This window comes from Pleurodeles waltl, chromosome 9 (assembly GCF_031143425.1).
Source record: "Pleurodeles waltl isolate 20211129_DDA chromosome 9, aPleWal1.hap1.20221129, whole genome shotgun sequence".
NCBI lineage: Eukaryota > Metazoa > Chordata > Amphibia > Caudata > Salamandridae > Pleurodeles > Pleurodeles waltl.
This window is the reverse complement of record NC_090448.1, coordinates 613,584,042-613,599,489: the sequence shown is the minus strand read 5'-3', so window position 1 is coordinate 613,599,489 and position 15,448 is coordinate 613,584,042. Positions and strand designations below refer to the sequence as shown.

At 43.9% G+C, this 15,448-nt stretch overlaps 1 protein-coding gene across 1 annotated transcript in view; it reads right to left on the bottom strand.

Annotated features, from left to right (window-relative positions):
* Positions 1–15,448, bottom strand: part of WDR62 (WD repeat domain 62) — a gene marked incomplete at its 5' end in the record, with an annotated part of 926,258 nt that overhangs the window by 527,346 nt on the left and 383,464 nt on the right. The window contains one exon of the mRNA XM_069207611.1: positions 10,524–10,576. Coding sequence (XP_069063712.1) covers positions 10,524–10,576 — 53 coding nt within the window. The remainder of the gene's footprint in view (positions 1–10,523; positions 10,577–15,448) is intronic.

Below are 15,448 nucleotides of genomic sequence, written 5' to 3'. Positions count from 1 at the left end.
AAAAGCTACAGTGAATGCAAACACGCTCTGCTGTTTATCAGAGGAAAATAAGGTGAAGGCAATGTCACATCAATGATGGAGGCTGTGCTTATTTTCCTTACATTCAGTGCCAGACGTCTGCATTTCTGTGTTGTCTTTTAATAAATCTACAGCAATTCATATAGTTTCCCCAAATTATTCCAAATCTATTCACAAAAAATGCCTTTGCAGCATATTTTTGAGCTACTTCATCGATGAACTTTAATTTTACGATAAGAAAAGCGGTAGGCGGTAGAAGGCATGCTTTACTAATCATACTTACCTATGAGGAAATGTTATGGTTTATTCGAGAGAAAACGCTAAATATCAGTGTGCAGTCCTTATGGGCCTGTCGCTCCAAGATAAAATTGTCTTTGTCTAATAAATATGAATGCCTTTGAACATGAAGGGGTGAAAAACAGTTTTCTAGATCGGATAAAGGTAAACGAGTTTCTTTTGCATCATCTCTCACATATTCAATTTGCTAGGCTGACGAAGATGTAAGTTATCACAGGAGATTGTCATGGACAAGTCGGTGTCTTATTGTCAATACTGAAACTCTGAAACTTCAATGGCATTAAGGCTTCTGAAACTATTTAACTTAAGTGTCTAGGGGTGACAAAAACCACAATTGCATTTCTTTGTGCTCCACCTCCCGTTAGACATTGGTATGGTAGATTGTGGAATCTCTTATGTATGGATAAAATTAATGTGAGAAGGGTGACGCTTGGGATATATTTTATGAACATGGAGGAATATAAACATTAGCGCGTCATTTGTCAACATCATTGTAGGAAAGTAGCCTCTTTCTAGCATGGTTACCCCCACTTTTGCCTGTTTGTGGGTGTCAGTGTGTATTTACTGTCTCACTGGGATCCTGCTAGCCAGGACCCCAGTGATCATAGCTTGTGGCCTAATGTGTATGCCTGTGTAGTGCCTAACTGTGTCACTGAGGCTCTGCAAACCTTTGTGCTTATGCTCTCTCTGCTTGTATATTTGTCACTGTAGGCCAGTGACTTCACTTACTAATTTCAATTGGCATACTGGACCCCCTTCAAAGTCCCTAGAATATGGTACCTAGGTACCCAGGGCATTGGGGTTCCAGGAGATCCATATGGGTTGCAGCATTTCTTTTGATAGGGAGCTCAGACAAACCCTTACACAGGACTGCCATTGCAGCCTGCGTGAAATAGTGCACACACTATTTCACAGCCCTTTTTCACTGCTCTTAAGTAACTTATATGTCACCTATATGTCTAACCTTCACTTGCTGAAGGTTAGGTCCAAAGTTACTAAGTGTGAGGGGATTAGCAAAGGTGCCCCCACATAATTCAGGGCCATTTCCCCAGACTTTGTGAGTGCGGAGACGCCATTACACGTGTGCACTACATATATGTCAATATCTATATGTAGCTTCACAATGGTAACTCAGAATATGGCCATGTAACATGTCTAAGATCATGGAATTGTCCCCCCCATTGCAAATATGGTATTGGGGAGCCAATTCCATGCATCCTGGGAGCTCTACCATGGACCCCCAGTACTGCAAACCAGCTCTCTGAGGCTTGCAATGCAGCTATAGCTGCTGCCACCTCACAGACAGGGTTCTGCCCTCCTAGGGTCTGGGCAGCCCAGTCCCAGGAAGGCAGAACACAGCTTTTCCTCTGAGAGCAGGGTGTTAAACCCTCCCCTCTGGAAATAGGTGTTACAGGCTGGGGAGGGGTAGCATCCCCCAGCCTCTGGGAATGCTTTGAAGGACACAGATGCTGCCCTCCTTGCATAAACCAGTCTACACCGGTTCAGGGACCCCTTCTTCCGCTGTTCTGGTGGGAAACTGGACAAAGGAAAGGGGAGTGACCTCTCCCCTGTTCATCACCACCCCAGGGGTGGTGCCCAGAGCTCCTCCAGTGTGTCCCAGATGTCAGCCATCTTGCTTTGCAAGGTGTGGGGGCACTCTGGAGGGCTCCGAGTGGCCAGTGCCAGAAAGTGACGTCAGAGACCCCTGCTGATAGGTCCATAACTGATAAGGTAGCCAATGCCCCTCTCAGGGCTATTTAGGGTCTCTCCTGTGGGTTCTCTTCAGATTCTGCTGGCAAGTTTCCTTCAGGAATCCTCTGCAACAACTTCAGCATCCTCGGACTTCGGATGAACCGCAGCCTGCTCCAAGAAATACTGTAACTGCAACAAAGGGTCTACAAGAGACACTTTTCTTCAGCAACCTCAGCTCCAAGTCAACAACTGCAACAGTTTCAACGGTGTGCATGCTCTGGGGACTCCCTGTCTTCATCCTGCACCAGAAGGACCAAAGAAATCTCCTGTGGAGTGATGGAGTCACTCCTCTGCTTCAAGCAGGCACCTTCCAAGGCGACTACTGGTACCCTGGGACTCCTCTCACAGCGACAAGCATGCTCCTAAGGACACAGAGGGTGGACATCATCGACAAACTGTCCTGCTGAGGCAATTTGGAGGAGGTAAGACCTTGCCTTCCCAGAGAACTACGGTACCCCTGTGTTTTGTGTCTTCTTTGCCTCCTGAGACCTCTGTGCACTCTTTGCAAAATTCTTTTGTGCACTGCCTGGCCCAGGTCCCCAGTGCTCCACCCTGCGACGCTCATCTCGCTGAGTTGTTCTCAGGTAGCATAGGACCTTCTTTTGTTGTGCTACATCAACTGCGTTTTGCATCTCCTATGAACCCAGATCCTGCGGCTTCTGGGAGTGTTGGCTGGCATCCTGAGGGCTCTATAAAGTCCTGAGAGCTCACTCTTCCTCCTAACACAGTTGAGGCCCCCAGGTCCCTCCTGGGTCCATCCAGCGCCATTTTGATGAAAAACGCACTTTTGCCGTAGCCAAGGCTTGTTGGTGCCTTCCAACACGAAATCTCGTCTGCAACGATCTTCACGCTGTGGGACATTTTTGCATCACGCAGGAACCCGCAATATGTGTGAATTTGCTTCATTACCAAGGGCGTAGTTTTAAGGGAGGTGTGCATCCCTAATAAATGTATTCTCTGATGAATAGATGGGTACAGATGCTTTCAGTCGGGCATGGTGAGATGTCTGTTGGATTTCACCTAGGATTTTTTTGCATGGACACACTGACAAAACATACTCACTCATCTTTGTTTTTAAAGTCCTCAAAATGTTCGGTGGTTTTACAAAATGCAGTTTCTTCCACTTAGCACTCCGACCAATCGGCATTTCTATCCCTTTCTTCTGTCCTTTAAGTCCCTGTAGTGTGCACTCCTCAACATATAATGTATTTTAATATTATGTGCCAGCATGACTGTTGGGAATTCTAAAGCTCACACCCCTCAATCTTCCTCACCAAGCTACACGCCTGCTGTTAGGACAAAATGATCAAATGTTCAACTGCAAATCGTGACCAGTGTCGATGGCGCTGGAGGCAAAAGGGCCTGCTACATCACAGGTTGCCAGCGTCTCCAAAAGAAGATGAACAAAGGATGCTGTCACAACGGCGCACAAGTCATTTTATAGAAACATTTTGTGATAAAGCAACTGGGGCAAGACGAGGGAATGGTCAGTTCTGCAGACCTGCCAGGCTGCACAGTAAGGTTAATATCACCTCTCACTTAAACGTTACTGCGGAGAACCAGAAGCTACTGAGGCTCGACATGAGAAAATGGCAGCTCTCTGAAGCCTTGCAGGGTATGGGGAGGGCTTTGTGGGCATTCTGAGAGGCATAAACACCAGCCCTTGGGTATTTTACAAGGAAAGCGATTACATCAACGGAGATAGCGCTTCAAACCACAACAGGTCATAAGGTGAACAGGCAAAGAAAGCACTGCGCTTTTGTGAACAGAGGAAGCTAAGGACGGCTGCCTCTACCGAATATTTTAAAGATGAGTAAGACCACAGCAGAGGTGTGAGAAGAGAGTATTAGTCTACCATTTACTAGAGACGCTGCAGCTCCAAACGAAGGGCTGAACAAACGATAAGTGCCGTTCAGCTGAGGTGCACACCGGAAAGAAGGAACACTAGAACGCTGACCATTGTCAGCAACAAAAAGAGCAGCCTCCACAGTAATATCGTCTGCTTCACATAAACGACAAAGGTACTGCAATAAGTCACGCTCTATTCACACATCAGCCCAGAGATCATTTGGAGATTGCTCACAATAACAAAGAAGTTTGTCAAAAGACTATAAGGGTTACGTAACAAAAGTTTGGTGGATGAAAAGGAGTTCTTTGGCCTCAGGACACTGATAAGAGAAAACAAACTTTGGTAAATGCAGGATATACTGCTACAGCCAAATGAAACAAAGGAAAATTAAGTGGCAAGCACAGGAACCAATAAAAAGCAAGCAAAGTAGGTGGAGGTGGGATGTAATCCCTTTTATGATGTATATTAAATACAATCGATTTCACAAGCACAGTGCACAAGCGCTGTACAGGAGAAACCTAAACAAGCATTTGCAATGTAATTGGTCTTGCATGTGCTCTAGTAAGAGCTATTGGTGTTATAAATTCCTAAATGGACTTTTCTTGCCACATAAATTGAAACATAAAATAGTTACTGATTCCAAGTGCCATGGCCGCCATGAGCATGAGCGCAAATGAGAGAGACAAAAGGAAAAAAGCTTGCTTAAGGCCAAACATATCGGCAATCATGTATTTATCCATGTAAAAGGGTCTGCAAGACGGTAACAAAACCTCCCTGAGGAGGGACAAACATAAAGCACTTAACCAATGATAAAAGGATTTTTGAAAGGCAAGCCCAAAAACGAGTAAAAGTTATGGGCGTGAGGTGGGCATGGTTAAAAGCCCACAATACTTACAACAGGTCAAGCGCTTGGGCGCTCGACATAAAAATAAATCGGTGTCATCAGAAAACTTCAAGTGATTCCATCAATTAAAGCCAATACCAGCTTCCAAGCACCCTCTACATTTGCAGATTAACACATTGCGCACATTGACATTTCTTTCAGGCAAGCAGGCATCCAGGCAAGAAGGCTTGTTTAGGTATCTGCCCTTCCCTCTGTTCCACAGCACAGGAGACTGCCCGCCTTACACTTCTGCTGAAGCACCTGCCAGAATTAACCTTCCTCACATGGTTATTTTTTCATAAAAATTACAGGAACTGTGCTTCGACTACTGGTGTGAGGCGAAGTTGAGAAGATGTGCACACTCTCGTATTTGGCCACTGTGGCGGATGGAGCCAACCTGCAGGCACAGAGCACTTATAGCACGTGCAGTTTTACTTGTGCAGTTTGACAGAAATATTTACTTTTTTCACTAGGAGTGCATAGCCTTATAAACGTGGGGACGGGCAGTATCTTTTAAAGCAGAACTCCATCTCTTTATGTTCCGGTTGCTCAAGGGTAAAAACATTCTGTAGTAAGCACAAAGTGAAACAAATAAATAAACCAAGAATGGCATATGGCGTTCCATTAAAACGTGACCCTGCTGCTTCAGACTTTTTGCTGTTTCGAGTGCTTACACAACTTATACCACTCACCCATTAATGCGTAGGCTCACATTTGTAGGAATAATCTGCAATCCAGTCACAATAGGTCAAATGAAACAGACTGGAACTGGTTTGGCACGACACAAGACAGTTGTAACTGCTCCATTAGCCATTGGGCACAGGAAAAAGGCAACCGCGTTGTCTCCTTGCAATATATACTTTTTTTTATTTTTCCACTTCCTAATACAATGTAACACTTTTGTTGACGTGCTAAAACAGCTCTGAAAATGACACATTCAAAACAAATACAGCAGTTGCAATCTAATCCATCCAATAACATTCAAGAATAGAATCAGTAATGCAAGATCTGATTTTGTATACATAAAGTCTATGCGTACTCATTGATAATAAAACACATTTGCATTTTAACAGTTGAAAACGTCGCCTTTAATCCAAGCTGCCATTATATCTGATGGAATTACCACAATATGCTGCGGTTTGTACTTTTGGAAGCTGGTCTTGGCGGCTGCGATCACCGAGACAGCCACATCGGGAAGGGCCCGTGCAGTGAGGCATGAGGTCAGATCCTACTAGGGCGCCCGTTCTCCACATAAAGGTCACCTCCAGGACTGGGATGTGAGGGCCAAGAACCATTTTCTTGAGTTAGAGCTATTGGCATTGTAAATTCAGAACTGGACTTTTCTTGCCACATAAATTGGTGAACCCTGCCTAATAATTTTGCCTTTTCCTGCATTGTTTTGGTTGTCACTAGCAGCTACTGACATCAGAAATTACAAGCCCTTGAGGAGGGACGAGAAGATGACCGCATTACCTCGAGTTGTGTAGTCTTGCAACCGTTCTTGCCTCCATTTCACCAAAGCTCTAATGCAGTTAACAACAGCAAAGCAGCCTGAGAAGATTAATAGCCCCAATAAAGAAGATAAGCAATGCCCTGTGTGCAGATGTCGTGAGGGTGGCAGGGAGGAGCCCTCGAGAAAGACACCAGATTCAAGGCTCTGCAAGTTTCACATTATTGCTTCTAGGTTTAGCTACATTCTACTAGTAAGGGCATATTGTGGCTTTCGTGAGCAGTGAGCTAAACATTAAGGCACCGGGTGTTTCTTTTGTTAATGTTACATAAACACACGCAAAACACCTACAGAGGAATTAATGCACTTAGCACCAAAGAATTTCTCTTGAAAAAAAAAAGCTTACTTCAAAGGTTAAATAAACGTGCACGCGTTGGGCTGTACTGAAAGAACATTAATCAGCTGACGTTGGACAGTGGTAAAATATTTAAAAGAAAAAAAAAAAAGATGCCTAGGAGCTACCTTTTATTAAAGATTTAATGGTGGAGCTTATGTTCCAGGATCCAGAGGTAAACGAGGACAGCACTATCATAAAGCCAAAACAAATGTCAGCGACGTGGGAGGAGGAGGAAGGAACGGAATGGTGCAATAAAACGCAGGCAGTTACCAGCCTAAAACACCCACAGTGAAAAGAGAGAAAGAAAGAAATAACAAAAGTAGTCCATCACAGCAACAGATAAAGAAACCAAAGTAGAATAATACAGTAGTTGGTCACTGCTCTGAAACAAAAAAAAAAGGGCGACAAATGCAAAACTAACCACTAGCAAGCAAAATGTTTTAAAGGGAACTGCAACCAATTGCTTTAAGCCATAAGAAGTATACTAAAAGTATACAAGAGGTCATAAGCTTACTCTAGACCTAAAAACGAAATCTGGCACACCACAAGTTTTTAATTTGTCTAGTTTTACAAGGGGAAATTAAAGGAAGTAATACAATTGATGTTTGCTCTACAGTAAGAACAGTTTCCAGTACATCAAGAAAATAAAATGCAAACATGTTCAGGGTGAAATGATAGCAACTGTATTCCATAAACAAGAAAAACACCAGCTTTATCAGAATGCATAGACATTTGTAATACAACAGTGTCACTGTCATACAGGTAGATTGTAATGCCCGGTGCATCTCGATAAAATTAAAACACCTGTGCGTGCGTCAGGGTCATTGGTTGTGTGGTATTGAATATGTATCCCTTTCTTTGGAGATCTCTCTCAAGAGCACACATATCTAACAGTTGCGTCATGCTGCCACAGCATTCCACACATACTGCAAGAGTCTATTTGCACCAACAACGAAGCAGCGCCTGCCTGGTTTTGGGAAAAATGTAACGTTAGATTTGGATGCCGAAGCCCAAACGGGCCCCGTGGACAAGTAAGGGATGTTAAATCCTGGCATTAGAACTATGAATGTCGTTTTTAGGTCGAGAATAGCAGCGAGTAAGCGCTGCTTTTCCAACAGGTTTCTATCTGTTTGGTCTTTTAACCACGCTCACCTAACGCCCATCACTTTCACTGGTTCGTGGGCTTGCCTTTCAAAAATCCTTTGATGACAACTAGTAAATGCATTACGTTTGTCCACCCTAGGGTGGTTTTGTTACCGCCTTGGGGACCGACCCTGTTAGATTAATAATTGCACTTTTGCCGATATGCATGACTGTGAGCGAACTTTTTTCCTTTTGTGTCTCTTTTGCGCTCAAGGAAGCTTTGGCGCTTTGAATCGGCTCGCTTACGGTGCTTTGAATCGGCTCATTTATGTCAACTGTTTTACTTTTAATTTTCAATTTGTGGCAAGAAAAGTCCAGTTAGTAATTTACAACTCTAATAGGCTCTAACTCGTTTAAAAAAAAAGATTTTGGGTAACTTTCTCCTGTCCCTATCCCCACCCCAGCCCATCCCTCCCCTTGAGATTTGCGGCTGCCAATGCAGCACATAAGCATTGCCACACGTCCTCTGGTGTGAGCATGCTTTGTTTCTTGTCAATTTTATTTGTACTCAGCCCGAACACTTTACCTGAGCACCAGTTACGTTTCTAAAAATTGTATTCATTTTTTAAGGTACAAGGAGCGTTTGAGATTTGCTCAGAATCACAGGATGTTGATTGGACGCCAAGACTCAAACATGGTTCACCCACCTCTAAAGGAAGTGACTCTGATCTTAATGCTGCATCCTATCTCCAAGCCATAGTGAGAGCTAGCCAGTCAACGTAAAACAAAATAGACATAATTCAAACCTAATGAAACAAAGATTAAACATACGCAATTTCACCTGGGCATCTTGATTCTGTTTTGCTGGCATGTTAGGTGCTCAGAACAACAGAATTTAAGAAGAAATTGCCTCGTGTGCAGCTGCAACCCCTCATTCAGTACTATAAAGATACGTTTCCATTGGAAGGGAGCCCAGCAGACCATATTTTACTACCAGCAGTGTTCACAAATCTTTCTTTCTATGAATCTGTTTTCCGGCATTCATGGAGACGAGGAACTGCTGGCAGTTAATACACTGATGTGACATGGCACTCTGCGCCCAGCCTGTGATATGTGAGAGAGGCCCTGCCCCAGCATCAAACACCCTTCCCGCAAATAAATCTACATCAGCAGCCATCTGACACGGCTCCCCGCTCTCACTTGTGGGCTCTCATCCCGTTTTGCACATCCTTACACTTCTCTCCCACTCCATTAGTGCATACATCACTTTAAACGATGGCACTCTGTGGCCTCTTAATGAGGCGCTCACACACTGCAAGAGTACCCGGCCCATGCACTCTCCTTTGCAGGCCGTGCCACGGGTGACCCTCCGTTGAAAACTGCCATCCTTGAGCCCTTGGAGTTTTAAATAGTAAAACTGCAGGGTTAACCGAGTGACCCGTTTCTTCCTGAGTCCACAGTTTTAAAAATATTGTTCTCCACTCAAAAGGCCCCCATTTAACATATCATTTTTTATATGGCAAGTGCCTTCGGGGTCATGTGACACTTTCAGACTATTCAGGTTTTATTTGGAAGGGGTATATGACTTTGCATTTTGGGACATATAGTTTCACATTTTCCAGGTGTCGCAGGGAGACAATCAGAGCAAGCCCCTAAGAGTGAGAGATATTGAGATTGTATGTTTCAGTGCTTTGATGACTCAGTCAGGAATGAGTGTCAGTGCTGACTTTCACATCGGCTAATGTGGAGACCACTTTCTCAGTTCTTACGTAGCGGGGTACATTTTCACTTTCTATTCCACTGAAAACTGGTGCAATTGCCACCAGTGTGTGTCTCGTATAGGTGGCTCACAGCGTGAACAGCGTAGAATAGCAGCGCAGAATAGCATCGCAAACGCCATCCACAGGGTGGACCAATTAATGTGCCAAAAGACGTTCTGTTATAAATTTACAATGGCAATAGCTCCATCTCAAGTAAATGCGAGACCTATTGCATTGCAAATGCTTGTTGGCTCGTATATCCGCTTAAGCAGATTCCTAACATGCAAAAGACAGCTAGCGCCACCTCGTGCCTATATTTTTCAATTTCAGTTTGATAATGCTTGTAAGGTGAGAGAGCGTGGAAGAATTTGATGAACGCCACAATGATGCCTGGTGAGGTAGGATTTTGCAGCACAATAAAAGGCAACCCTCGTCTTACTGAAAGCTAGAACTAACACGTAGAAAGTGGCGCACATTTCAAAATGCACGTTTTAGAGGAAATAGACTATTAAAGAAGGCAAACAATAGCTTATATAATGTGTTATGCGTTTCTACTAGGAAAAACATTTTTAGGAAGCCAGGTGACTGGGAAGCACAGAGGTTCGCAAAACAAAAAAACAAAAACACTTTACAGCGTATGCAGCAGGCTGTGAGAGCTCCTTTGTACGTATTTGTCATCGACAACACGTTCCATAAATAGCGCGAAACCAATTGCAAAACCAGACCTTGAGAAAATAAACTAGCAGCTCGTTCCTTATTACAACAGTCATTCATTTCATACTTCATTTAAACACCAGCATAAATAGCTTGTTACTAGCTACTTTTACTGATGTTTAAATTAACTTCTTCTTTTCACATTTTTAAATACTCTCCGAGTCAAAGTTCAAGATGCAGACATCTACAAAAGATTTACCAATTATCTGCTGTCACTTCTGCTACAATGACTGTTGAAGGTAAATGAACAAACCAGTTTCAACAAAATGAAAGCAACTAACAAAGTAAAGCATTACGTCCAAAGAAAACAGTTTTCTTACCTGCGTCTTGGCCCACATAGGCAGCCTGCCATTGGTTAAAAGGAATGTTGGATCTAAAGAAAATGAATGAATGACAGGTCACATCTCTGTGCATTCAACTGCGAATTCTCATTTATAACACCTACCGAACAGACGCTGCCTGTCACTTATGTCCAGGTGCACTGGAACTGAGCAGCAGCGAAAGGTCTAAATTATGCGGCAGGGTTGACGAAATTATGTAGCAATGAAAAATGTACCATGGAGTATTCCACACAATTAAAGACAAACAATGCAACATATTCTGTGACATATTCTAGGTTTAACAACATTTTATTTCTCCAAGTCAAAAAATATTCCTCCGATATTAAAAAGATGAGTTTTTTTTAGGAAATAAAAAAATATATTTACAAGCAACAACTCCTATTTAAAAAAAAATAACCAACAATTGATAATTCCATAAACCACAGAAGTTACCTTCGATAAAGCTTTCTGGTGTATACTCCGTTTAACCACAAATTCCTCACCTAGTGAATACCCCCAGTAGGCAGTCTGGATCCACATTCTTCTTAGCAGTTTCCTCGTGCACCAGTACATGGTGTTGTGCGGCTCCGGGACAGGTCAGTACATCCCCAGAAGTGATGTGGGGGCTACAATATCACCAGGGCCACTGGAATTATGTGGGAGGGGACGGTCAAATTATGTGGCGTGTTGATGAAATTATCCATCAAGAAATGGCAAATTGAGCAGCGTAATGCGGCATATTTTGTGATAGTATTATGGCATAATTTTGTAACTTTTAAACTTCTTAACACTGGCTGGTACAAGTTAGTACAAGTTTAAAACCCAAATATAGCAATATGCAACAAAAATGTAACTAGTCAATCTTAGCAAAGAGCATTTCACTGCGCAGCAACGCGTGGCGCTGCATTTTGAGTAACTTGAACATTTTAACCCCTTCGCTGCCAGGCCTTTTCCCCCTCCTGTGCCGAGCCTTTTTTTGGCTATTTGGGGCAGTTCGCGCTTACGCCCTCATAACTTTTTGTTCACATAAGCTACCCACGGCAAACTTGCGTCCTTTTTTTCCAACATCCTAGGGATTCTAGAGGCACCCAGACTTTGTGGGTTCCCCAGAAGGAGGCCAAGAAATTAGCCAAAATACAGTGAAAATTTTGTTTAAAAAAAAAATGGGAAAAAGGGGCTGCAGAAGAAGGCTTGTGGTTTTTTCCCTGAAAACGGTATCAACAAAGGGGTTGCAGAGCTAAAATCACCAGCTTCCCAGCTTTCAGGAACAGGCAGACTTGAATCAGAAAACCTAATTTTTTAACACAATTTTGGTATTTTACTGGGACATACCCCATTTTTACAATTTTTTGTGCTTTCAGCCTCCTTCCAGTCAATGACAGAAATGGGCGTGAAACCAATGCTGGATCCCAGAAACCGAAACATTTCTGAAAAGTAGACAAAATTCTGAATTCAGCAAGGGGTAATTTGTGTAGATCCTACAAGGGTTTCCTGCAGAAAATAACAACTGAAAAAAAATAATATTGAAATTGAGGTGAAAAAAACTGAAATTTTTCTCTACGTTTTAATTTGTAACTTTTTCCTGCAATGTCAGATTTTTGAAAGCAATATACCGTTACGTCTGCTGGAATCTCCTGGTTGCGGGGATATATAGGGCTTGTTGGTTAAAGTTAGAGTAACCACCAGCAACAGTAGCTTGTTTTCTGTTGGTTAAGTATAAATGAGGATTCTTCATCTTGTGAATAGATACCAAAGCATTAACTCCCCTAGTGGTGGGTCTGAGGAATGCCTCAAACCAGAAAGTCTTGCAGGCTCAAATAGGAAAAGAGCCCCTCCTGCCGGCCCAGGCTATCCTGCCAGTAGTACTTCATGAACGTGTGAATTTATGTCCTCATCGTAGCTTGACAGATGTCCAAAATAGGCACTCTTCATGTCAGCTGCTTTGGTGGAATGAGGCTGTAGGGATTCCAGAGGCTGGTTCCTGGTCAGTCCATAGAAAATGTTGATGCAAAGGACAATCCATCAGGAGATGGTTCACTTCTGTGCAGCTCTTCTCATCTTTGTCCCAGAGAAGTCTGCAAGGAGCTGATCGCCAATATGATGTTCCTTGGTATGATCAAGGTAAAAGCTCAGAGCATTCTTCAGGTCTAGGTGGTGGAGGCTCTCTTCTCCTTGATGGATGAGGTGGGGAGAAGAAAAGCAGGGTAATAGACTGCCCGAAGTGAAAAGGCACTATAACCTTCAGGAGAAACGCTGCCTAGTCTAACACTAGTGTATCTGGAAAGAATGTGGTGTATGGCTGCTGGACAGAGTGTTTGTAGCTCACTCACGCAACAAGCTGATGTGATCGCAATAAGGAACACTGCCTTCATTGTGGGCAATTTCAAATGGCAACTGTGCATCGGCTCAAATGGGGGGCACATCAGGAATGTAAGTCACAGAACGAGGTCCAACTGGGGCTTCAGAAGGGGTTTTAGCAGGACATATGGGTCAGCCCTTTTAAAAAAACTCATCACAAAAGGTGATTTAAAGAAAATGGATGATCACTTAACAGTAAAAAGGGGAAGAAGGCAGACAAATAACCTATAACTGTCGCCACAGCCAGGTGTTGGTGGGATAGCAACAGGGAGAAAAGGAGAACACCAAACAATTGGGCCTATAAAGGTTGGACATGTTGGAAGGAATACCAAACGATAACTTTTCCCAGCATCCCACATAGAGGTCCTTTGTTGAGGAACAGATGGCTGCTAACATAGCAATAAAGACTTCAGAAGGGAGATCGAAAACTCAACTGTCACCACTCAAACTCCACACATGGAAGTATAAGTTGTGCAGGCTCAGATGTGGAACTTTGCCCCACTGTTGTGCAAGGGTCCTCCAGAAGAGGCAGTTGAATTAAAGGACAGATGCTACTGCCTGAAGTTCTGGGTATGACACTTTACTATTCCAATCAGCAGCCACAAGAATAATTTGGGCCCGATTGTTGCTAACCTTCAGAACTTTGGGGGGAGATGTAGAGGCAGGAAGGAAGGCGTACAGGAGTCCACAGGGCCAATGCAAATGAAATACATCTCCAAGAGAGAATTGCATGGAGAACAGCAACCTGCAAAGGTTTTGACACTACATTTTTGCCAGCCGTGAGAAGATCTTGACAAAATTCTCCCCACTGACGTAAGATGCCCTATACCACCTCTGAGTGGAGCCACCAATGGTAATCCACTAGGCAACAACGACTGAGTTTGTCCACCCCGGTGTTTAAAGATTCTGCAACGTCTTGTGTAACCTGCGATTCAGCCAGTTTCAGAGACAGAGCCGCTTGCCACAGGACCCAGGACCCCCCACCCCAATTGTTGCAGTATCACACAGCAGTGGATTTGGCAATACAAACCTGCACCCACTCCCCCTTGATGGAGAGGAGGAACGATTTTAGAGCCAAACAAACTACTTGCAACTCTTAACAGGTTAATGTGGAGACGGCTTCCCCTGGAGACCAGAGTTCTCTGATCACCTCTCTCAGATGGCCTCTCCAGCCCAACAACAATGCATCCGTCATGACCATTAGCTCGGGTGGATAGGATGAGGGGTCTGCTGCCAGTCCTATTGAAGTCCAGCAACCACCACTTCAGATCTTTCCCAGTCTCCTTTAACAGCAAGATAAAATCTAAAAGGTTCCCTTGGTGCTGAGCCCACTGAGAATTAAGATCCTACTGCAGAACCTGCATATGCCACTGGCGTGGTTCACTAGAAAGAGACCAAGAAGCATCGCAGCTTCATAGTCACTCTCACTGAGCCCTAGGTCAAAGATTGAAACATGCGGATCATAGCCAGACTATCCTGGATTTGTTGAGGCGGAGGGAAGGCCCAAAACAACTGCGTTCCCAGGATGGCTCAAATGAAAGGGAGTTTCTGTGAAGAAGTTCAGTGGGACCTTGGTGCATTGATGGGCAATCCTAGGGATGTTAAGAGATCGACGTCTGGAGGGGATCCATGACTGTTTGAGGTGAGCTCATCAGCCATAAAGGTAGCACAAGTCTGGTATCTCCAATCTCCAAAAACGGGCAGCAACTACTACCACCATTTTTGTGTACACTGAAGGGGCACTGGCAAGTCTACAAGAAAGCACTAAGAATGGATAATGCTTGTTGCCTACTTGGACCAGCAGGTAGCATCTGTGGGACATCAGGATGGGTTTATGCAAAAAGATACATTGCCACCATCAGGTCGCCTGGATTGAGCGCAAACAGAATCTGGGCCAGAGTGAGCCTCTTGAACTTTGCCTTCTTGATGAAGAAGTTTAGGAGGTCAAGGTCTAGAATAGGACAGTTCTCATTCCATAATTGGGGCCAGAAAGTAACAGGTGCAGCAACCCCTCCAGACTTCTGATGCCAGCTGGAAAGGAAACATAGGGCATAGCCATACTGCACAATTTAAAGAAACCCACCTGTCCAATAGGATGCTTTGCCACACGTGGATGTAAAAACATATCCGGCCTCAAACCAGATGACAATGCACGGCTGAGAGCAAACTAAAGAACAATCTATGTACATTACATAACACCTTGTGTGGAAGAGACTATCTAGCCGCAGAATCCATACCTTAGAATATTCCACACAAGTCAGATTGGATCCAGATATTTTATGAGCAGTCCCCTTGCTTGCCGGTAGGTGGGATCTTGTGGCTGCATGTGGCACCAGACTTAAGCACCACTAAAACCCTAGTAAATGGTACCCCTGGTATCTAGGACATGGGTACGAACGAGGGTCCCAAAGGGCTCCAGCATATCTTATGCCACCCTAAGAGACTCACACACAAACTGCCTACAGCCTGCCATCACAGACTGTGTGTCAGGGTGAAAACCCAGAGTGAAAAAACAACATTGGCACACTCATTTTGTGCCATGCCAAAGTCACTGCATGTATTATATG